Genomic DNA, 23,941 nt, shown 5'->3' with positions numbered 1-23,941 from the left:
AAGGCAGATTTATGGTCTGGCTGGGTAATGGATGCTCCCTGCACACGCGCATGTGATTGTTTCTGTGTGTACTTCAAAGTCATCCTACCTGGTGCGCAAAGTCGGTATTGTTTTACAAGGTTTTTTCCCTACCGCTGCGAGGCCAAGATTAAATTTTAATCAGCTATTAAGTGCAATCACAGCCATGATTTGGATCCCAACGAAGCTTATACCCGGAGCCCACACCGGGGCCATGCAGGCTGCAGCGGGGATGTCATCTGTCCTGGCTCAGAGACAGGAACAGGTCACTTGTGGATGTGGTGGAGAGGAGAGACACTCCTGCCAGACAGAAATGACAGCTGCTCTGCCTCCCCAGCACAGGGTGCGAGGTATGAGGGGTAATGAGGCCAGGAGAAAGATGTGAACACTGGAAGAGGGACAGCATGATGTCCAACTTGCAGCCTGATAAACAAATCACACTTAACTTATAGGTGCTAAATGCGAGATTGAGAGCATTTTCTATTGCCTTTGCACGGCTCTCTACATGACGACAGCTGAGCCAGCGGCTCACAAGTAACAATGCTAACAGCGCTATCAGTGAAAACAACGGCAACAGTGCTGACAGTTAACCTGGGGGGGGGACCAGAGGGTGGGTGCTACGTAGGGTTGGGCGATATAAACAAATTTTCCAACTTCGTCAGCCCAAAAAATGGCGATTGCCGATATAGTCGCACTGGTGTGTGTGTGTGCGGGTGATGCAGCGCGGCGCACACCATAGTTTCAGCTGGGAGATCAGCTGTTCTAGCGGTGGAGCATCGTAAAACACACTTCATTCAAACTCGAAAGAAACTAAATAAAACTCCCCAAAACCATCTTGGTTAGTCTTTCTACCAATCACCAACTCTGGTTTGTTCGAAATAAACCCTTATTTCACAGAGTTAGATGTGCAAATATGCCGGCTCCGCACATTGTTTTCCCTGTTTTATCTCTCTCCGCCCGCTGAGCAGCAGTTGATTATTAAATTAGCAAAATAAAAATGACAATCACCCAAACAATCTCCCCCTCTAACAAAACAGCCGGCGATGTACTCAGCCAATTGCCGATATATTCATCCAATTGCCAAACCCTAGTGCTATGCTTCCGCAACGGCATTATCAGCTGCAACCGTCAAATGACCACAGTGCAGAGCAGCGTCCATGAGCTAGCCAGTGGGGCATGCTCACATGCACTAACATGCACTAAACGGCAAAAGGCACAGAGAAGCTCGGATTACGACACACACAGGGAGAGAGAGAGAGAGACTTTATTCTCTGCTCAGGTAGACATTACTCCTCTATATCTTTACATAGCAAATAGTTGTTTGCTGCTATATTAATGCTCTGGATATCGTATAGAGAACCTTTAAGTAATAGTGTGACATGTAGTCATTCTCATGGGCTGTTATTTCCATTGTTCTATTGTTCTCTGCACGCTTTGGCAAGAAATCCCTGGAACAAAAATCTGGCCCTGCTTGGAAGTTTATACTCTCTCCAAATTCCAGAAACATTTAGGCAGCGCTGGCAACGCTGTTCATGATAACTGGTCAAGCAAATGTGCAAATTACTACAGCATCTGCAACAGCAAAGGGTTTTCCTATCAAAAGTGGAATTTGACAACCAAGCCATGATAAGTATGTTGGAAGTGAAGGGAGCTGGAATCAGATTTAAACAATGAAAAGGTGTATCAGAGGGAATTTGATTGTTTGGGAGAATCGGGGTTGAACCAAACAATGCAGGGGAAAGATTAATAAAATGAAACAAGATTATAGATAACTCAAGGTGTGCAGCAGAGCAAACAAAACAACAAAGCCAATCGATGCACTGGAAGCTGTTTTCAGCTACCGACAGGTTTGCTTTGGGCAGTTCTTTAACATTCAGGTCACAGGTTGCTTAATTAACTCGGAAAACTCTCATTTATTCTTTCTCCCTTACCCCTATTGTCTATTTTCCTTATTTGTCTTCCACCACTAACAGATGCCTAATTGTGGCACGGCCCTGCCAAATGTAAAGCACAAGGACACTTAAGCTATAAGTCATTAGACGGTAGTGCAGCATCCTCTGACACGATCCCACTCGTGCCTCCTCACTGCAGACTCCTAAAACTCGACACCGCGGGCTGAGGACTGCTCAAAAGTGAGGCACCGCAGCAGGGCGTAGCGCTCCACTTTAGCTGAAGTGGAAGTTTTTCTTTTGTTCTCGTCTGCCGGACGGTGTGTAGAGCTGGCGAGCGATTAGGTTCATTTATACCACGGCAGCCACTTGGCAAGGATCACCACTCCATGTGGAGCCAATGTAACACTAGAATGAGACCAAATGGCTCTCTCGATTGGAAGGCAGAGAGGGGGAGGGTGGGTGTATTGGTGGAGGGCATCTGCTCAACATTTACCTAGTGTTTTATAATTAGATGAGCGCAACTGCTCGGGAGCAAAGCGTCTGTTCCACTGTGATTTTCTGATAACAATTCTATGACTTGGAAACAGGCGGAGGACGGCTGTAGACGGAGACAATTAGTGAAGCTAATAAAATATTAACCATATTGCAAGTGAAAAGAAATCTGTGTTCAAAACATACAGACTGTTGCTGGGGTGGAAGTTGGTCATGACAAATGCTAATTGGTCCCAAGCAGCAGTGGGGCAACCTGTTAAAGCCCGCTCACATCTGGCACTTTTGGTTTCCCATCTCTCTCGCTCTCTCTCTCTGTTTCGCACATTTAATTCTCTGCCAAACACCAACATTTAGCGCAGGAGGATAACAGCTCAGTGGGCGCAGAAATAGAGTCCATGTGAAGACAGCATGATACTCTACAAAGAGCCTCCCCACTGGTTCATGGAAATGCTTAAGTCACACAAAATGTATTTTTAGGATAATCAGACTTTTCTGTCAGCGGACAGTTTGACTTGTTGTTGCAGAAAAAAGGCACAGGTGGAACTGTAACATTAATTAATGATGGCTCTGTTGCCAGTAAATCATTTCAAGAGAGTCAGCATGCACACTGCCAGGCCACTAAAACTGGAACACCTGAATGGAGTGTGGCCATTATTCATTTTATCAATTACACCTGCGTTCAATATATCAAAATGTCCGTTGTAAATAAGGTCAGTTGCACTGACATAGTTGCACATACTGTATTGGCTTTAAATACACATGATTTCTACAAAGATGCGATTACATCATAAAGCAACACCACAACAAAAACTGTAAAACTGTCGCCTCTATAATTAAAAGTACGGCTAAGATTACACTCCTTCAGTAAAATAGTTGGTTTAGGTCAGGGAAATATTGGGGTCATGAGTTTGTTTGTGATTGCTGTCATGGTTAAAAGAAATCATGTTGGTAGGAGAGGGATGTGAACCCCAGTCATAGTCAGATACTGTGTATGCCCATCCACCGCACCAACCTCCTTACCTTTATTGTCAAAAAACGTCACGCTAGGTTCCCATTTGTCACTAAACACTAACATTTAAAGCTGTTTAAAAGAACAGTTTTGGGACATATACGTATTAGCTCTCTGGCTGAGAAGATTAGAGGTGAGATACATAGACTGTATATAAGAAGCGGACGTAGTCCGTGACGTCACCCATTGGTTTGTGGACTGTTGTTTTGAAGCCTCGAGTTCAGCATTTTGGCCGTCACCATCTTGTTTTTTTGCAACCAGAAGTGACACAAGAGGGTGGACAAGTACAATCGAACGCTGAATAATACATTTTTAGGCAACCAAAATATTCCAATTAACTTTCACGAACTGAAAATACACTGTGAAAGGGTTAAAAGGTGTAAGACGTAAACACAACTCCCAGACCGGACAACACCGTGGTAATGATTGAAACCATAAATTCATGTTATCAATGTTTACTGAGGAAATAAATCGAGTGAGAAGTAGGGTCATTTTTTCTCATAGACTTCTATACAATTAGACTTCTTTTAGCAACCAGAGGAAGAAGTGACTTCTTGAAGTCTATGCCGGTGTTGGTAGGTAGATTTCTTTATTTTTACTCTGGACAAACAAGACTTGCTTCCAATCTGCATGCTAAACTAAGCTCTATGGCTCCTGCTTTATAGTTAAATGGAAACTTTACTGTATATAGTACTTTTCTAGTAGTCCGACCACTCAAAGCGCTTTGCACCACATGTCAACATTCACTTATTCACACACTGATGGCAGAGGCTGCCATGCAAGGTGCCAAACTGCCCATCAGGATCTAATCTAAATGCTCATTCACACACTGATGGCACAGACTTCAGGAGCAATTTGGCATTCAGTATCTTGCCCAAGGACACTTCGACATGTGGACTGGAGGAGGATTGAACCGCCGATCTTCCGTTTAGTGGACGACTTGCTCCATCTCTGAGCCACAGCCGCCCAACATACAGACATGAAAGTGGTATTTTACCTCTAATCTAACGTATCTCCCAAAATGTTGAACAATGCAACTGATCGGGACAGATGAATTGAATTCTCCAAAAAGCTATTTGTAAAAATAAAATGTTTATTACTGCTAACAAATAGAAAACAGCATCTCTAGTCTTTCAGCTATGGACATATGAGATTAAATAGAGGAACTGTTTGCAATTGACTTTCAAATGAACCCACCTGTTCTCCCAGCAGATACAGCATTCATTAATAAATATGCTACAATTCTGCCAACACACGCTACAGCCAGGATTTGTCGCTTCACAGATGATAGAGCTCTACTTCTCTCACCCACCATCTAAATTTTAAAGTCACCTCAAGTGTTAGAGTTATAATCATGCAGATGGAGCGGTTTTCACTTCACAAAGAATGTATCTTTGGTTTGTTAAAGGAAGTGGATGAATGCCAGTCCTTCTAGTGGTTTATATTTGTAACCCAAGTAGTGACCTTCATTCTAAGCATAAATTTCAGCTTTATCCTAGATGACGTTGTGTATTCATGTTAAATTTATATAGCCTGCTTTTGGTGCAAATATATTTTAGCTTTTTTGATCGTTGTCAGTAAATAACGGCTGCAGGTGACATCTGTGTTTAATAATGTTTCGTATTTGATACGGGGGACTTGTCCACTGTTGCAGCCTTCAGCCTTGAGTGGCCATTTTCAGGCATAAGAAGACCTATATATCTTATATTCACCTGGGGCCTTCGCTGAGGTGTGGGCTGCAGAGTCGACTTGTCAGACAAAGACAGGGAGGAAAACGGAACTCCCTCAGTTGTGCGACTGCCAAACTCATTCCTGCACAAAGAACAAGCAGGCGTGATAGATTTTTCCCCAAGCAACCGGGATATTTCCAGACTGTGTGTTTCCTGAAATACAACTCTCTCCCTAGAGCAGGAAAATTTAGTGGAGAGCTGATGTTTTGGCGTGCAAAGACACACACACATACACACTTGCATAAACCCCCCTCCACACCATACAGACACACAAACACAATGTCAAGTGGGAGCTATCTGTTTGCTCCTTGTCCTTTTTTTTTTTTTTTTTACAGTGTTGTGTCAGTTCCCTGATGAATAGCAGCCCTCAGGTGGAGGAAGTAGCCCATCCTCATCCCACCCCCGTCTCTCTCCATCTCCAAACATATTCTGCTATTGATTAATTCACAAACAGTCTAAAATGTACTCAGTGTCTAAAAACAGACATTCCTGTATTGATTACCTCTGTGCTATTCCCTCCGGCTCCCTCAGTTCCAAAGACACGGCTCTGAGGAAAACACTGTTTCCGAGTCAAATTCACTTTACACGTTACTATAAAAAATGATGTCAATATCAGACCTTTTATGCAACCATTCACAGTGCATAAATCACAGACCTTGTTTATCGTTAAATAAAGGATTAATTTGCTGCTGAATATGTTTGGCTGAGGCAAGCTTTGGGGCTTCACTGTGCTCTTTTGGCACTGATCCGTCACTGTCTGTTGTTTTTTTTAGGGAGCTCTCAGCGTGTCTGTGTGATGACAGCAGCCACTCCTTCCTCACATTTGACAAGCGATGGAGAGAAACTGACATGGAACGATGACACTCAGAGCTGGTGATGTGCCAATGAAACTAATGGACTACTACTCAGCGCTCCCCTGACATTATCCAGTCTCTGTCTCGTCTTTCTTGATCTGTCTCTCTCTCTCTGTCCAGAGGGACAGCCGGATTGAGGAAGCGGGAGTCTGCACGACCACTGAGACAGAGATGCATTTATAAACAGTTTGTCCACAGTTAGTTTGTTTTTTGCAAAGTGACAGCCACAGTTGTAACTTTTGACGAAAGAGTACGTAGTAATCTATATGTCAAAAATGTCTTCAAGTTCAAGTACATCATATTTATATACATCCATCTAGGGTCACGAGAACCGATACTTTGGTACCATGTCGATGCCAAAATTCCTAAAACGTGACAATGCTCTACAGTAGCGCATGTACCGTCAGGGTTCAAAACTAACGGCGTCCTGTCGTCCCAGGGGACAATAGTAAACTGTTTGGGACGCAGTAAACTCACGATTGACACGTCCAGGGGACGCATCCTATTTTTTCCCCTGATAATGCTACATTGCGAACAACAAATCCATGTTGAAATCGATAGGACAAACATTAGGCTGTTAGCTCTGTGCAAGACTGTGCTGCTTACTGGCTGCTAACAGCTTACGTTAACTAGCTCTCCTCCTACCAATTTCAACAGGTCGTGTCTGGAAGGTAACCCCCAAGTTGTGAAATACTCGCAAGATGTTCAAGTTTAGGCATCGTCCTTGAATGCTTAAGGTTAGGATCGTCGGGCAGCGAGTCTCGTGAGAGTTTTCACACGTTTTCACATCTTTGGGGTTACCTTCTAGACACGACGATTTCCCACACAGGAGGTGCCATTGATGTACATTACGATGTTCAGGCTGTATTCAGTAAAAATGAGGCGAAGGTATATTATAACGTTATGATGTTTTCAAATGTAATCTTGTAAAATGTAGGTTTAGGTGAAAAACTTGAATAAATACAGTTGTTTGAAGGAGATGTTTTCACAGCAATATTAAATAGATAATAGCTTCCTGACCAAAACCAGTATGCAAATGGTAATAAAGGAGTGTATATTAAAGTACATGGGGTTTATTGTATTACTTTTGTTTTTTACTGTTGTATCGAATTGGTATCAAGAATCATGGAATTTACATAAATTTCTGGTATCGTCATCCCTACATTCATCTACTTCTCCGCTACTTATCCAGGTCTGGGTCATGGTGGTAAGACATCCTTCAGTAGTTCTTTCTGGGGTTACTTGAAGTGTTCCCAAGCCAGATAGGATAAGTACAGTAATCGCTCCAGCATGTTCTGGGTCTTCCCGCTGTCTCTACCCAGATGGAGGTGCCAGACTCAGCTTTATCCTCACCTCAACAGTCCAGGGAAAAAACTTACATCACAACAGATGTTATACTAACTCCCAGGTCAATGTATCCGTTATACAGCAGTTTGTATGATATCTCATGAAAATGTATTCCTCATTTTTCATGTGTTTTCCTATGAATGTCCAGCAACATGTGATGCACATGTCAATTTCCGCTCGTTACATGCATACACTCTTTTCAAAATAAACTTCCGTCTTCACAGGAAACAACTCAGTTAGGTTTAGGAAAAAGATCCTGGTTTGGGTTAAAATAACTCTGGAAGGGGCGTAACTTAAGTACGAAAGTTACGTAACAAATAAATCAACGTTAACTTCTGATTTCACACGGGGTACGAACACCGGTCTCCTGGCTGATCCATCCCGACCTCCTACCTTTGTCACTCTTCATACTTCCTGTTTCACGATTAAGTGCAATATATACAAATTGATTTTGTGGGATATATACTGTATGAATTACATTGCATTACTTTTCGAAGGTATAGCTACGAACGGTGTATGAGAACAGTCTGCCCAAGTCAATGGGCCTGAACCAGTGGACCCAAAAAAAGCACAGCAATGTGAGTTTGCCAAAGACAGATGTAAGGTATAGGGGACCAGCTTGTGGAAATAAAATGGAATTTTTAAAAAAGATTTATACTGGTATGATGAGACGAATGCGTATATATATAAATTATTCTAGCAGGTAAAAAATGTTCTCGGCAGTCAGTTCCTTAAGATTGCAGACAAATGTGTAAATTTTGGTTACACCAATGCTTTCTAAGACTTTATGAAGAAAAGACAATGCGCTATGAGTCACTAGCAAAACATTGTTTTTACAAGCTTTTACAACTCGATCTCTGAATGCAACTTGGTGTTGCTACAGAACAAGGAGCTGAATAAGGCAGGCTGCCCCCTCCTCAGTGTGCCAGTCTGCCTGCTAGTGTTGAGGCTGTGAGGAAGGAGGTCTGACTGTGAGAGGATCTGGGTTGTGTAGGAGGTGCCGGGTTGACTGCAGTGCTGCGGGGGAGAAAACGCGGTCGCCATTCCAACCTCACAAAGATTGCATCTACTTTCTGCTGTGAACTTCTGCTAGCTGCTGTTTCACAACAATGTGGTGTGTTGTAAAAATAATTTTTCTCTCATATTGATACATATAAAATGAAGAGCGCCTCGTTTTTATAATGGCACTTTCGTTTTGCTTTCGTCAAGCTTTATATAGAGATTAGCATTTAACAAACTCTGTATAAGACAATTCTTGCAAAATCAATTAACCCACAGACCTGCTTACTTCATATTCTAATGCGATTGGACTTTAAAATAGATTTTGCAATCCAATTAAATTACATTTACACTGAGGTGTCAGTTGAGACTCACCCTACATTGATGCAGCATTGATTTCATTTGAGAAAGGCTGGAGTTTTTAAAAAGCCATTGTGAGGCTCTCATTGCAAATGCAGCTCATTAAAAGCGAGGCCTTCTGGAACTGTGTCAGTGTGTCAGTGTGACAGCGGCAGCAACAATGAAGCCGCGGCTCCGCTCGCCACTGTGGACTTAAACACTCAGTCACATCGCAATCTCAAACCCTCAAGCTTTACTTTTAAAACAGAGCTAAAAGGGCTTGTTGTCTTGCTTTTGTACTCTGGCTAACAATACTTGATATGTTTTCTTTGGATTTGAGCTCTTAGGAATGACTGTTAGATAACTGCAGCATCCGTATTCATGGAGCTTCTTATCGCTCTCCTCCCCAGGGCCTGGCCGTACGAGCCGAGGAGCACGGAGGTGTGAGTGTGTGTCGCCCTTCCCATCAAACGGCTGTCAGGCCGGTCTTATCATGGGAGCCGCAGGGGGTGCCCGCTGACCTGTGGAGTGACACCCAGCATGGTTGCCTCACCCGGGGGGCTTTGTGTCACCCTGACACCCCCAGCGTCACCCCTCCTCCACCCCCCAACACACACACACACAGGCTGATCTCCTGACCTACTCCAGCATCATCTCACACACACACACCTGTCAAAGACAATCCACACCTTCTGAGCCACCGCACAGAGGTTAAAGCATAAAAGTAAGAGCAATGTAGAAAAAAAAAACCCAGAGAGGTTGAGTAAAAGACAGACAAAGAGTGAAAAAAGAGGCGTCACAGAAGGCACCCAGCACAAGAACTCAAGGCTTTGTCACCTCTTTTTATCGACTATAGATCACGCAGGCAGCCCCTGGCCTGACACCATCCTATTTCTCCAAATGTCAGCGGTGATGTTGGAGCTGATATCTTGCGGCTGAGGGAGGGGGAAACTGGACGCTGAACACATTGCATAGTACAGATAAGAGAAAGCCTGTGTATTCTGTCAGGTCCTTTCTCGTTTCACCAGCAGTGGAAAGAGGACCTAGTTTTTGTCACCATCCAGACGCAGCACTGAGAGCACCCACAAAAATGCAGATCTCTGATTCACGCGTAAATGAAGCCAATATATTGTTATTTTATTTGATGAGGCTTTCTAAAGCTCAGCAATTAGTCAACATTATTCTATAACAACTCTCATTGGTATTGTATCCTGATAATATGAATACATTTTGTTATTATTGTTGGAAATTATGTGACTGGAGGATTTTCTTTCACACATTTTGCCTGATGTAAAAACGTAACAGAATCAATTTAATTGTTGTACATATTTTGTCTTCATTTGCCATATTGGGAAAAAAATGTTCTTGGTAATACTAAGGGTGTAAGAAAATATCGAAAATACCGATTATCGTGATATTATGTTTTGTGATACTGTATTGATTCTCAAAAACACTATAGATTTTTTATTAATAGTTTACTTGTAAAGATTTACTCAGTCAATACTTAATTTCATTTGCAAAAATATGCGTCCTCTCAGTGTATGAGCCCTCTCAAAGTAGTGCCATGATGTTGGATGTAAACTGTTTTTACTCAGATTTTATGCATATGGTGGTGTGTCTTTAAAAAAATTATTTCAGCACTTAGTAAGAGTCAAGAAGTAGAAGTAATTAATCATCAACCAACTGAAAACTTGTTTTCATGATGAATATGTAACAACACAAGTTGAAGTTAGTTATTATAAAGAGTTATTACTAAGCGTTTAACACTTCAGGAATCTGCTTCTTCAGGACTGTGTTAGTGTGCTTTAGTCAGATTTGATTGACAGCGGCAGCTCTCTGGTGGTTGCTGAAAGCCGAAAGGGGTGGTTCATAATATGTACCTCTCAGAGACAAACACTGAGAGTGAAGGGAAAAATAAATGCCAAGAAAGTTGGCCTGCTGCATAGTAGCGGAAAAATCCGTACAACTACTACCAGTACTACCTACACTGCGACACTGGCAACAACGCCAAAAGAAAACAACCCCACAACTAATATGATTCCAGCTTGTTAATTGGTTCTGATCACCTTTTTCCAATAAGACCATGCTGACAAAACCAATGAGAAGAGCACAGACAAAGTACAACTATGTGTAAAAAAACAAAAACTATTCTAACTTTGGTAGAAAATGTATGTTGTATGTATGCTTGTGTTGGACCCCATCACTCCTGGTAAAAGTTGATTGAAAAAACAAGTTTTCAAGGCTTTAAGTTTGGTAGCTAATGTTTCGCAGTCGTCGTAGTTGTTACGTGTGTTTCTAGCTGAATTTTCCTAACCAGCATACAATCCCCACTAATTGGGAGGAGAAGGAGGGAAGATGCGTTCTCGTGCATTGCAATAAATTAATGAGGGCCCTTCTGCCTGCTTAAACTCAGATAATCAGCTAAGAGGCACCCTGGATGCAGATGCACAACCCCCTGTGTGTATCCCATAGCTCTTTGTTTTCACCAATGTTTGTAGTGGAAAAGCGCAAGCTGTCAAGGTCTGCTCTCACTCTACACATGACAAACACACACATACACACATACACACACACACAGAAGTTGAGAGCAGAATTTAACAGAGCAAAGTGTCCCATAAAAGCGACTGCATACACAGACAGACCCACATATTTGCAGCAATCACGCACAGAGACACAAACATATTTAGACACAAATAATTCTCATCTATGCACACACACATACTCATATTTCCAATTAACAACCATGCTTGCACACACCAGAGATGCGTGCGTGTAAAGGGAATAAAATTGCTGCTTTGAAATGCATTATGTCACGTTCTGAGTTATACTGAGGGCAACGAGTCATGGCTAATCATAATGGGGGCAGGGAAATATGGCTCCTTTGTCCTTTGTTTACCAGCAGAGGTATGGGTGACAAACAAAAAGAAAAGGCCAGAACATATTTTATAACCCCCCAGCCACAGTAACCTGCTGTTTCCCAGCTCTTTACATACACAAACACAACATCTGAGTCATCTCACAACGGGTTCAATTCATTAAATAGACGCTGTGGTTCACCAGGGATTGGCATTGAGATACTCAGGCATGTAGTTCATTTTCTTCGTCGCTCCTCCAGTCTGATTGAAGTTGACGGCCTTTGATCTTGATTAGCATGCGAGAGTAAAGCACGCAGTAAGACAAGGCTCGGCGTTATTCATGGATGACGCCACGCTGATGTCATCCTCATAAGTGAGATTTACCCAAAGTGAGATTACTTTTATCCCCAATGAATTAATGAGGCGATGAAAATAAGCAAAAAGGGAAGGTGAATGAGTAGCTATAATGACCTCCAGGACTTTGTTTGCCTCTATAATTGGTTTCTTGTTGTTTCTGTGCACGTATATTAGACGATAACCTCCTATCACGGTGCCTGTCTGAACACCTTAGAACAGCAAACAGCCAAAACAAGCACTTCTACATCCGACACCCAGCAGCAGGGAGATGTAGAGAAATTTGTACTCTGATAAACAGCTTCAGCTCCCTGAGGTAAATGACATGTCATGTTTTGTTTGTGCAGCCCTTCCTTGGTGTAGCTTTGAGTGAGATCAGAGAAATCAGCAAAGACAGAAGCACGACAGAACTTATTTTGAGGAGCTACGTGTGTGTTCATGTTGGGTTGGAGAGGCGGAAGGAAGGAAGGAGACAAGGGGGATACGGAGACCTGATACGTGGCTGAAAAGGTCAGCTGGGTTCTTATTAAGATAAGAAACAGATGAAAAGGAAAAGGTCAATTCATCAACTCCCTCTTAAATCCCTCCTGCTCCTCCACGGTGAGATTTAGTGGACTGACTGATAAAACCCATTGACTTCATGTCTCGTGGCAAATGTGGCATCATCTGTATCCGAGAAGTACAGCGCACACAAAATGTGTGATCTGGATTTTAACTTCCTTCCTTTTTCTCTAATCTAAAACAACATTTGAGCCTCATGCAAGAAAACTGAAAATGACTTAAATGACGCATTAAGTAAAGGTTGATTTGTCTCTGTATATACAGTAATAAGATCAACAGGAAGTGCAACCATGCGCGTCATGGCTGACTTCCTTCTTTTGGATGTGCGTCAGGCCCTTTTGGAAAGGAGCGTGTCTTTAGACAGCGTGCTGATATATTGGCAGAGACAGATGACTGGGTCAGGATGTGTAGCCAGCCTTATATGGTATCATTGGGGCGTTAATTATGCTAATTTATAATTCTCAAGAACACACTGTTCTTTACCCAGAGGTGGCACTCATCATGCTTGAATGGGTCGTTTACGCAGTTATCTGAAGTTAGGAGTGTTTGCTGAATCTGACGTTGTAGACTCGTACGAGCACATGGTGCAAAAGTTAAGTCAGGAATACGAAAATGTTCTTGCATGAGGCCCGTTGTGTTTAAAAGCAAACTATTTGCTACCCATTATACAGACACAGTCAAGCGATTGAATGTGTGATTCACACTAAATGTGAAATCGGTTACACAGTCAGGTGTGAGGTTGTGGTTATGCAACACTCTCTGCAGCGTCTTCCACCTGATGGGAATAGCATTAGACGATGAGGGGGGAGCTATAGAGTGAGGACGTAAATACTAATCCTTTGTAAACAGCCCGAGTGGAAAAAGATCATCTCAGCATATTTAGATCTCAATTTCAGCTGCAGGGAACCCCGAGATAGACAGCGGCGGAGCACACAGACATCCATTTGTGTTGTAATCAAACGTGGTTGGCTGACAGATCCGGCTCATGGTTAGAGGCTGTGGGATGAAGCACTGGAGCTGATGATGGGGATTGGGGCTGACTCAGAAATATGGTTCTTTATATGAGCAAGCCATGAAAAGGATTTGTGTGTGTATGTATCTGTCCATCTGTCTGTCCATTTACCTAAAGACAGCCTCAAAAATATGGACCTTGGTATTGCTTGGGAATCGTAAAAGCAGTGCTGAAGCCCAGATTATATTTGTGGCTAATCTCTCCTGAGTCGACACAAGATCAATCAAGCAGTATGTTTCCTCTCTCCTCCCCCTCTTTCTTCACTCCTATCAATTTTAATGGTTGAGGGACATCCTTCAAAAAAACATAATGGGACAAGAAGATGGATGAGAGCAGTCGTAGCTAACTGTCTGGAGATGTGGTGGGGGAGAGAGAGAGCGAGGTTTCGACAGCATTAATGGACCATCAAAGCCATCGCAGGAACATGTATATACTCATAGAGGTGAAGTAGGAGGACTGCTGAAGTATTTTCCTCCAATGTGAATTCCTATTTTATAATAAGCCCGCAACTAACACTTTTTTCGTTATTAATTGACTTGCTGATTATTTTGTCAATTAGCAGATGCATTGCTCTATAAAATGTCAGAAAATAGTGAAAAATGCCCATCACAATTTCCTAAAGCCCAAGGTGACGCCCTCAAATGACCAACAAACAGTCCAAAACTCCAAGACATTTCATTTACAATCAGCAGGGAATCCTCACAATTAAAGGTGCAGTGTGTAGGATCTGGCGGCATCTAACTGCGAAGACAAAGTTGTAAAAAAAAAAACAAGATGGGGACGGACGAAAACCAAGACGGTGACAGCCAATATGCCAAACTCGAGGCTTCAAAACAACAGTCCACAAACCATTGGGTGACATCATGGTGATCATTAGTCTATTTAGTAGTAATAACTTTTTTGTACAGCACCTTTAATGCAAAGATGCAGCTCAAATTGCTTCACAAAACAGGATTAAAACGATGTTAAGCGGAAAACAAAAAGAGTGAGCATATATATATAGAAAAGAGAATAGGTCCCGGTATTCCTCCTTGACGAACAGCATAATCAATATTAAATGTCACTTGATTCAACAGGGAGAGTTCCTTCACCATTCAAGCTTTGGGATCGCTCCAACTGTGAGTCAACTAACATTGTCTAAGCAGAAAAATAACTTTTACTTTCAGAGCTTTAGACACCCGAGATTCCTCCTCTCCCACTTTACAACTCTTTAGACTAAATGCAAAACTAACGCGCTTGCTTACACAGATAAAACAAATGTACGTGCTGGCTTTCTGTATGTGATGATCCATGCAGCCCGCTGGAGCTTGCCAACCCTTTTCTCAGAAAGCCTGGCTCTTGTGATAGCTGCTCAACCTTTTATTGAATCCATTACACACATGGCCGCTGGTGTCGCAGAAGCAGAAGCATCAAGTCAGCTGTGTCCTCCTTAGACCGTCTCCGGTCCACAGGTTTCACATGTGGTATTACCAGCACACAGAACGGCACATCCACCCCGCTGGGAATCGGCCTTCACCCCGGGAACAAATGAATTCCAGATCTGCTTCACTTAATGTCTGTCTGTCTGTCCGTCCGTCCATCATGTCTTCCTGGTGACACTGCTCAACATGATATCGCGAAACTCTGAGATTCCATTACAGCGCCCTCCTGAGAGCTGTCACACACTAAAATTCATAAACACAGCTTTCTGGATTTATAGTTAGAATATTCACTATATATTCACAAGACTGTGTTTTTGTTTCTCTCTGTGTGTGCGTGTGTGTGTGTGTGTGTGTGTGTGTGCGTGCACGCCTCATTCTCATTCATATGCATCAGCAAGTTATCAGGGGCTGCTGTGCCTCATTGAGCTGGGAAGCTGCTTTCCATTTATTTCTCAAATGCAGCGGAGAGTGATTCTGCTCCCGTCTATTACAACTTATAAAAACTGGCTATGCTGCCTTCACAACTTCTAGTGACAAAAAGGAAAGCCAGGCTCATTGGAAAATTACAAAACAAGATAATGAAATGTAGTGAGTCTGTACTCAATTCATCAGCCAGCATTATTAACAGTGGCTGGCTGCTACTGTAACCTACAGTAGTGGTGGCTCATCATTCGCGCTAACAACAGGAAGATTCATTTTTGGTTCCTTCTGTTTTGATTGTAAAAAAAGGTTTTAGTCAAAAGACAACGTAGACCATTAATGCATAAACACACACTGCAGAAATCTCTTCCGATCCACATAACTCTGAGCTACGCTGCGTTGCTCCTCTCATCAACATCTGCCATCCTGCTAATTAGCCCCAAAAAAGCCACACATCACTGGGCTTCAGCGGTGCACACACAATGTGTGACACTCACGAGGGGGAGCTCACGGACACAATGGGAATTACAAAGCTCTGCCAGATCACAGAGCGAATCAACTACAGTATGTTATTGTGTGCAAAAAATGGCCCGAGCAGCAGCAGCAGCAGCAGCAGCAGCCTGGTGGAGAACGCAAGCTGGAAGAGTCGGGTGAGAGCCGCTGAACCTCGGGTCAACGGGTTCAACGAGGTTTCATCCTTGTTGACCAAAAATGAGAAAGACCTTTCTACTTCTTCAGCTCCGCACAGAGGACAATCACTAGAAGGTTAACTGGAGTGGAATCCAGCAGAGAGCAGGCTGGAGCAAAGGTCGAAATAAATGTAATCAAAGAAGATGAGAGATCAGAGGAAGCAAAAAAAGAGAAAGAAAGACAGAAAAAGAATGATGCACAAGGGAGGCTCAGTACTAAGTATAAAAATAGAGATGTTCCGATACCAATTTTTCCTTCCCGATACCGATTCCGATACCTGATAGGCGGTATCGGCCGAAACGGAGTACCAATCCGATACCAGCGTGATAAATATAAGTGGAATTTATCTTGTCGTTGGACTGCGGTTCGTCCTTTTTTCCCCCTTTCGTTTTTAATAACAATATCATAAATTATGATATCAAATTGGTGCATAGACTGGCGTGCTCACTTACACCTGATTCCAAATTTTGGGCAGTATCGGAACAACTCTATATAAAAATATGAAAGTGGGAGTATGGAAGAGAAAGAGCAAGTCTACAGGGAGATTCCTGTGTCCTCTTGTCCGGGCAAGAAAGCTGCTACAATAAATAAAAAATGTCAGCACTGTGCGATAGCTTTGCAGTTCCAGCTGAGAAAGGTGAGCACATTTCCATGCAGAACACTCGTGGCCGAGAGAACAGAGAGAAAGAGGGAACGGAGGAAGAGTGAGGGCGCCGGATAGTCATAAATCTCCCACAGCTAGTGGGGTCAGGCAGACGGGGAGAGTGTCAAAATTGTTTCAGAGTGTGAAGGCAAGGGGAGGAAGGTGGCTAAACCAACCACTGTGAATGACTCCGGCTCCTCGAATCAAACCTGCCGCAGGGCCGGTCAGTCACGCTGTGACACCGGCAAACCGCTTCTGCCTCATTTGCATACACCCGTTCACCGACTCTGCATAATCACAAGAGAAGAGTGGCGAGTGTGTGCGTGTATGTCTAGGTGTGTGTGTTTCCTGGATAGCAGAGACAGGAGTGAAAAGACAGAGCAAGGAGGAGTGAGAGTGAGCAAGCTGGACAGATGAGACAATATAGGAGAAAGAGGATTAGGATGCCGGCCAGTGTGAGCGCAGCTTCCTGCTGTCACAACACACACTCCTCCTGACCACAAAGACACGGTGATACACTTCTATAGCTGCAGGGCGAGCTCTGCTACCTGGAGGAGACTCTCTTTCCTCCCAGTCTGTCTTCCCTCCCTTTTTATTTCTGCCTGATGTGTTGCTGTTTTTATGCATTTGCTGTGCCGTTGCAGAGGGTGTACTGCTTGTTTTGTTGTCTCTGCGGACGTGTGAGAGTGTGCACGAATATGTGCATGCAAGACTGTGAGAAGAGGGGGTTTTCTGTGATTTACATGTTGTTTTTTATTGATAAAACTAAAGCAAAAAGTCGACTTCTCTTCTTCCCTCTCCATCTTTTCTCCTCTTTTCCCCGCACTAGTGAGGTTTCACCTCTTTGCTCCTTCCCTTAATTTCTCTTTTACCCTCTCTCCTCCCTAGCCCGCTCTCTAACAACTATCTTTAACGGCTTACTCTCTATTCCCACCCCAGCCTTTATCTTCCATGCTCTACATCCTCCCAGCCTTCCCTCCCACAGTGGTGATCAGCAAGTAGGTGCTGATATTGCAGCTCCCGCCTGAACCGGCTCAGTATATCAGTGGGTGGACAGACATGCCAGAGAGCCTCCTGTCAACAGTGAGTGTGCCCTGGAGACTGGCCCACTTGGCGGATCCTGAGCCCCTCTGCTAAACCGCGAGGAAAAGGAGTCAACGCCGTTTCTTAACAACTGGTGCGGAGAGAGGCGCAAAAGCCGAGATAAGCACCGAGACAGCACTATTTTTATGGTCCTCGTGAGGAGAGGCAGGCAGGCACTCCGGTGGCTACCTATTCATCCTTCATGGTCCCTGGGCAATTCTGTCTGTCTGCTAATATTAAACACACCATTAGTGAATGCAACCTCCTTTAGTGCTGATCTAGAAGCTTCTCCCATCATTCCTGCAGTACCAAAATATGATGGACAACATCCACCGCCAGAGTTTGGCACAGTCTCAAGTTGAGGTGAAAGCTACAGGCAGCAGTGGTTAACCCAAAGCTAGTTTACCTCCCCCCACTTCCTCTCATCCCGTCTTTTCACAAGGGTAAGGAGACACATTTCACGTCTAATTAATGCACAGGATGGTTGTATAAAACGGCTAATGAGGCTGTGATCACAGTGGCGTGAAGGCAGCTAGGCGCTACTGGAAGGAGGGGGGGTGGTGAGTACTACTTCACTTCCAGGAGACACTGAGCTTCACAGTTATTAGCCTGTCACAGGAAGAGGGTTGATGGAGAGACTGGAGGTGGCTGTTTATCTCTTCTGCTTACCCACAACCTCTAGACGTTGCCCTCTGCCTATTTGTCTGTTAACTCGCTAAATGGACAGAATTAATTTATACATAGAAAAGCAAGAATTTCTCAGAAAAATGCATGATTATCCTGCAGTTGCGTCAGAAGTCAAACTGAAACTGTAAGAGTTGCATATTGCGTTTGTGTGCTGAGATCAACACCATTAAGACCAAGTGCTCTCTAAGAAGTCCAAGAATCTGCTGAACTGTCTCACAGTGAAAACGTTTAACGAAATTATGCTCAGTGACACGTTCTGAACATCATCCAAGGACTCACAAATAGGCACAAATACATCATGTGAAATATTCTTCATGCACTCAGGTGCTACTATTTGATGAATGGGCTGCACACTAGCTGCTCTCTAAGCAAGTGCTCATTACTCAAAACACATCTGCTGGTGAGCAAGAAGCATCTCTCTCTCCATGCCTCACTTTCATTTAGAATATTAACCTCTAAAACAAGGAACCTTTTTACAAAACAAGCAGCAGCAGCAGCCGTTACTGCTCTCAGCACAGCAGCACGCACAATGCATCACACACAACAAAACACACACACAATCGATGCCAGAGTCGGCCGTGCCTCCGCTCACCTGTGCAATCTCATACAGCAGCTTGTAGTGTTCCTCTCGCTTCTGTAAAGTGCACAGATTGCAGCCCATTATAGTCGTCGTGGAAACGCCAGGCGTCCAATTCTCCCCGAGTAGTGGCGGTGGTGGTGCTGGTGGTACGGACACAGGGGGTCACCCTCCACACCGGAGCGCTGGTTCTCATCAGTCACTCCTTAAAGCAAGCATCTCTTTCAGGCATCCCATTCACACACAGACGTCAGCTCAAAGGGAACAGAGAGCTCCAGCTGAGTCTAACAGATGAGGGGTTCAGATGTGGCAGCAGCTTCAGCAGTGGTACAAGTAGCAGCATCAGCCGGTGTGTCTCCTCTCTCCTCTGTTTCACAGACTCACACACACACATGCACACACTCGCACGCCTGGAGTTGTGACTCTCGCTGGCTGAGACACTCCCCCCTTTTTCCTCCTCGGTTGTCGGCGCACATGACCACGCCGATACCAGCTCATGAATAATGAGGAGGTGGACGTTGATATTCATGAGGGAGGCGGGAGCAGGGAGGGGACGGACAGAGAGGGAGGAGCGCATGAGAGCCGGAGCGCCGGTTCATTAAAACTGAGGCACAGTTATACAATAAGCTCCTTTGTGTGAGCAGCGCCTGTGAGGTAGATAGGCAGATATCTGTAAGGTACTGTAGATAGGCAGGGCTGGCTGTGAGCAGAGGGGCTTCTCTAAATCTTACGGGTAACCTACGTACCTGCATCTGAGGCTATTCACTCAGTGTTCATCTGCTTCACGAGCGGAGGATGTGTTGATATACAGTATAGTGTTTATTTCTGAAGGAAATACGGAACCACATTGATTCATGAGAAATCAAGCAGAACTATGGCAACGGGTTTAGTACTGAAATAATTTGTAAATCAATCATTAGTTGAACAATTTTGATAATCAACAATTGCTTGAGGCATTAATAAGCACAAATGAATGACATTTTCATGGTTACCAGCTGCTCAAATGTGAGGATTTGCTGCTTTTCTCGGTTTTGAACTGTTGGTCAGCAAATTTAAGACTGCACCTTTGGCATTTTGCACTATTTTGGGATATTCTATAGACTAAACAATCAATTTATTGATAAAAATAATTAACAGATCAATCAATATTGAAATTAATTATAAATTGGAGCCCCATGTAGGTTTCCTCATTGCTTATATTTTTATAAAATAATCGTCAACTATTTTAACAATCGTTGAGGTATTTTTTTTAAGCAAAATTGTGTATTTTTTCAGATTTTGCTGCTTTTCTGTGTATTATGTGATAATAAACGTAATATCTTTAGTCTTTAAATGTTGCAGTTGAAATGATTTAGTTGTTTGAAATAGTAATTCTGAGTAGTCTATACTAAGTCAAGTCACTATGCAGGTTTCTTTAATTACTCAAACTCAAGTGTAAATGTACTACACCAAACAAGCATTAGTTAACATTACGTTAGTATATACAATACCTATTCTATTTAACTTAAGTCAAAGACTTACTTTACTTACTTATTTAAGGCAATCTGTTTGCATTCTTTTTTAAGATTAACGAATTACAATTAGTAGTAGGCAAAACGAGCAATTTGGTGACATCATCTTGGGCCCTAGGTAATTGTAATGGCTATATTTTTTACTGTTTTCTTACAATTTATAGACCAAACAACTAATTGATCAATTGAGAAAATAACTTGCAGAGTAATTTTATTATCTTACAATTAAAAGATGAGAGATTAAGCATTATAAACCACCACAATACCATGTATAGTATTTCTGGAGTAATGGACCTCAACGTTGCAGTGCCCGACTATCTTGAAAGTGAAATATGAATTGACACCGGCTGGCATACTATAAGAGGAAACACAATTTACTGCATATTTATAAGTGAGTAGACACTACAGGTGTCACTGATGACGGGAGTCCTCGCAGCAAATTGGCAATCAGCGAAGCCAGAGACTTCAGAGACGATACATCAACCACTGCCTTCCCTCAAACTGTGATAATTGCGACACAATAGACCTTGGCTATTGTCTCTGCCATGGAACCCCCGTTCACTAGCAGGAAGCTTCACTAACGAGCAATAATTGTTAACAAATTGGCCTCCAAGCCAACGGCGGGGCTCGCTGTGCAGAATACAGCTAAGAGTAGATGAGCGCTCATCAGCTGGCTACTGGGCATCCCACCCCGGGGGACTCCATAATCCCATTTTCTGGGCTTTAATTTTGCTGCACTGCCTGGAGGCAAGCCAAACACACACACGCGTATTTCATACAGCACCATTATGGTTAAAACCATCCACCATCCACCATCCTTCCTCTTCCTCTCTGCCGCCCAAACCGTCCTCGCTACCATCCGCTCCTCATCCTGAAGAAGCCACAATGAGTGAGTTTTCTGCAGTTGCCAGGCAATATCAAATCCATGAAGGGCTGTTCACTAAAGTGTCAATTTGACATCAAAGGGTCTTGTTGGGAGACTGGGGAGCGGGGACATAATATTGCATTTGATGAACAGGGGTGCTATGTTTGCTTGCGGTACAATGGACTGTGAAGGAAATGTGAGTCAGAGGCAGTCTTCTGAAATTGCATATCGAGGACTGAAAGCTATGAAGTGCTTGTGAGCGAGAAGGACTACCTGTCTCGTTGTCAGTAGTCAGCACAGATGGAAAACCATCAAGGGTCGAATACAATGTCCTCCCTGCATAGAAAGACAAATATTAGACCCAGAATGTGCTGACGGTACCCAATCCGATATCAGTACACGTGAAGACGTGTGCTAAAGGTCTGGATGACCATCACTCTGTGGTGTTGCACCCGCTGACCCCTTAAGGTTAAGACGCTCATCGGTCACCCAAATGGTCTTTCTCATCATCAGTGCAGCAAGACTGATACAGTAGCTTCTGCCTGCGGTCAAGCAGCGCCTCTCGATGGGACATGCAGAGTGAAGGATGCTCTTTAAAGAGTGCATTAAGACTGATAAAAGCTCTCCCGAGGTGCTTTATGGCCGCGAGTTTTACATTGTGACAGGGTGAATTTACCTGAGACTGCATTTCCAATGCGACCTCAGGGCAAGATTGGCACATTATAGATACATTTAGTAAAACCATTTACTTTCTGACAAGGTGAAGTGGTGCTGGATGTATAATTTGTCTCTTTGCCCATCCCTGGTAGACGTTTTATGCGATCAATATAAGAAACTTGCTCAATAAATTGTTTTGTTTAACATTTATATGGAAAATGAAAGCAGCTAAAGAGTGTATTTCATGAGATGAGCACTGACTCTGTCTCGTTCTCATGTCCTTCCTACTTCTCCGCTGTCCTTTCCTACTGTCCAGCGGTCGTTCATCATCCGGTCTGCCCTTTGCCTGCTCGGGTAGAAACAGGCCCTCAATCGTGTTCATTCTCTCAGTTAATGGGCCTCACATCGCTGGGCATGGAGAAGCGATTTGTCCTCACCGTGATGGGTGTATTTTGAGGTTTCTTCAATTGCATTTTTGACAAACTGATATTTGAGCTCACCTTAAAACCCGGAGGTACAACCTTCAGCCAAGTGTGTAATGTAGGTATATGGTTGAGTTGTAAACCCTCGGTGCCCTCAGACATCCCTGCCTAATGCTCACACAGAGTTTTTCTCTCTCCATCTCCGACATACAACGACAAAACGAGCAACGAAAACTCAACTAATCAAGACGCTGCCAGTGTGGAATATGAAGTCACAATCAGTACCCTCAAACTGTATTTGTATCGATTTCTTGTCCCGGGATAAATACCGCCGTCCGTCACTCAGCGGAGCACACAAGTTGGATCAATTCAATATTCCGCTGCATCTGGTTCAACAACCTGACACGCATCCCATCTGAATGACTTTTAAAGTGGGTGAAACACGGAGCGTATTTTTCATTTCCACTCTGACAGCAACTTTTCAAGACGATCGCGGCTGCCAATCACCGCTATTGTCAGGGAAGCTCCCGGCAGCGGCTTAGGTGAAAAAAGACGCTCGTCATCTAAGAAGCTGATATTTCACAAATATGAGATGAGTATTATTAAATCTCATGAAGCTTAGATTTGGGGCAGAAAAGAGGGGGATCAGCAGAAGAGATGTCTGTATTCCAACACTTGAGTGAGCTTATGGTAACCTTGACAACAAACAAGAGAGCATCTTAACATAGCTGGAGATTTAATAAGAAGCGGTTATTGCTGTGATTACTTGTCCGTGGCAATGTCTGTCAGGAATATCAAGTGTCCCCACAGTGCTTAATACATAAACAGGTTTATTAGGCCGGCTCTGACACACCAGGTGGGTGGAAATCTCCGCGGTGTGAGTGCTGAAGATTGAAATCCTGCTCACGTGAGAGGAGAGCCGTGGGGATCCGAGAGTGGTTTGTGATGTGACGGCGCGTGGCTCAGATCTGATCGAAGCACTGCCGCTGCAAAGCAGCCGCTCCTCCTGGGTATCCATGTGACCTGATTTGGGAGTAATTAAATGAGGCCCTTTTGTGAATGAATCATCGTCGCCGCTGACTCCTCTGGTGACAGCTTTGACGGGAGTTGGTCCAGCGCCGCACGCTCGAAGGCACAGGTGGGTGCTTCAAAGCCAGCGTGGCAAGACCGTGGGAAGCCAACCAAAACATCTTCCTCAATGACAATACATTATTAAAAAGGCTTGAATCTTTAATTCATGTGGGAACATGACCACCATGGATAAAAATAGCAAATTGTTGGCCACACGTGCAATGTTGCTGTTCAAGCAATCAACATAATGGCAGTCTAATTCATAGCCTGAAAAGCTATTTAAACTGATATTTCTACCCACACAAAGTGGCTTTATTTTCAAATCATGCAAATTACACTGATTAATTATGAATTGCTGGGTTATTTATTTACCCTGTGATTACGTTTAGCTATTAATTAAGACCGCATTATGTATCTACTAGCTAATAACCT

The 23,941-nt window shown here is 43.5% G+C and overlaps 1 protein-coding gene across 2 annotated transcripts in view; it reads right to left on the bottom strand.

The window, feature by feature from the left end:
• Nucleotides 1-23,941, bottom strand: part of LOC119487474 (PDZ domain-containing RING finger protein 4-like) — a 142,193-nt gene that overhangs the window by 39,829 nt on the left and 78,423 nt on the right. Inside the window, exon 1 of one of the 2 annotated variants that reach the window (XM_037768392.1) lies at nucleotides 18,999-19,370. The exons of the other annotated variant lie outside the window; for it this stretch is intronic. Coding sequence (XP_037624320.1) covers nucleotides 18,999-19,067 — 69 coding nt within the window. The 5' untranslated portion in view covers nucleotides 19,068-19,370. Of the gene's footprint in view, nucleotides 1-18,998; nucleotides 19,371-23,941 lie in introns of those variants that run through there. 2 annotated transcript variants of the gene reach the window in all.

The sequence above is a fragment of the Sebastes umbrosus genome, chromosome 4 (assembly GCF_015220745.1).
Source record: "Sebastes umbrosus isolate fSebUmb1 chromosome 4, fSebUmb1.pri, whole genome shotgun sequence".
NCBI classification, from domain to species: domain Eukaryota; kingdom Metazoa; phylum Chordata; class Actinopteri; order Perciformes; family Sebastidae; genus Sebastes; species Sebastes umbrosus.
The sequence above is the reverse complement of the archived record's forward strand: the minus strand, read 5'-3'. Positions and strand labels throughout refer to the sequence as shown.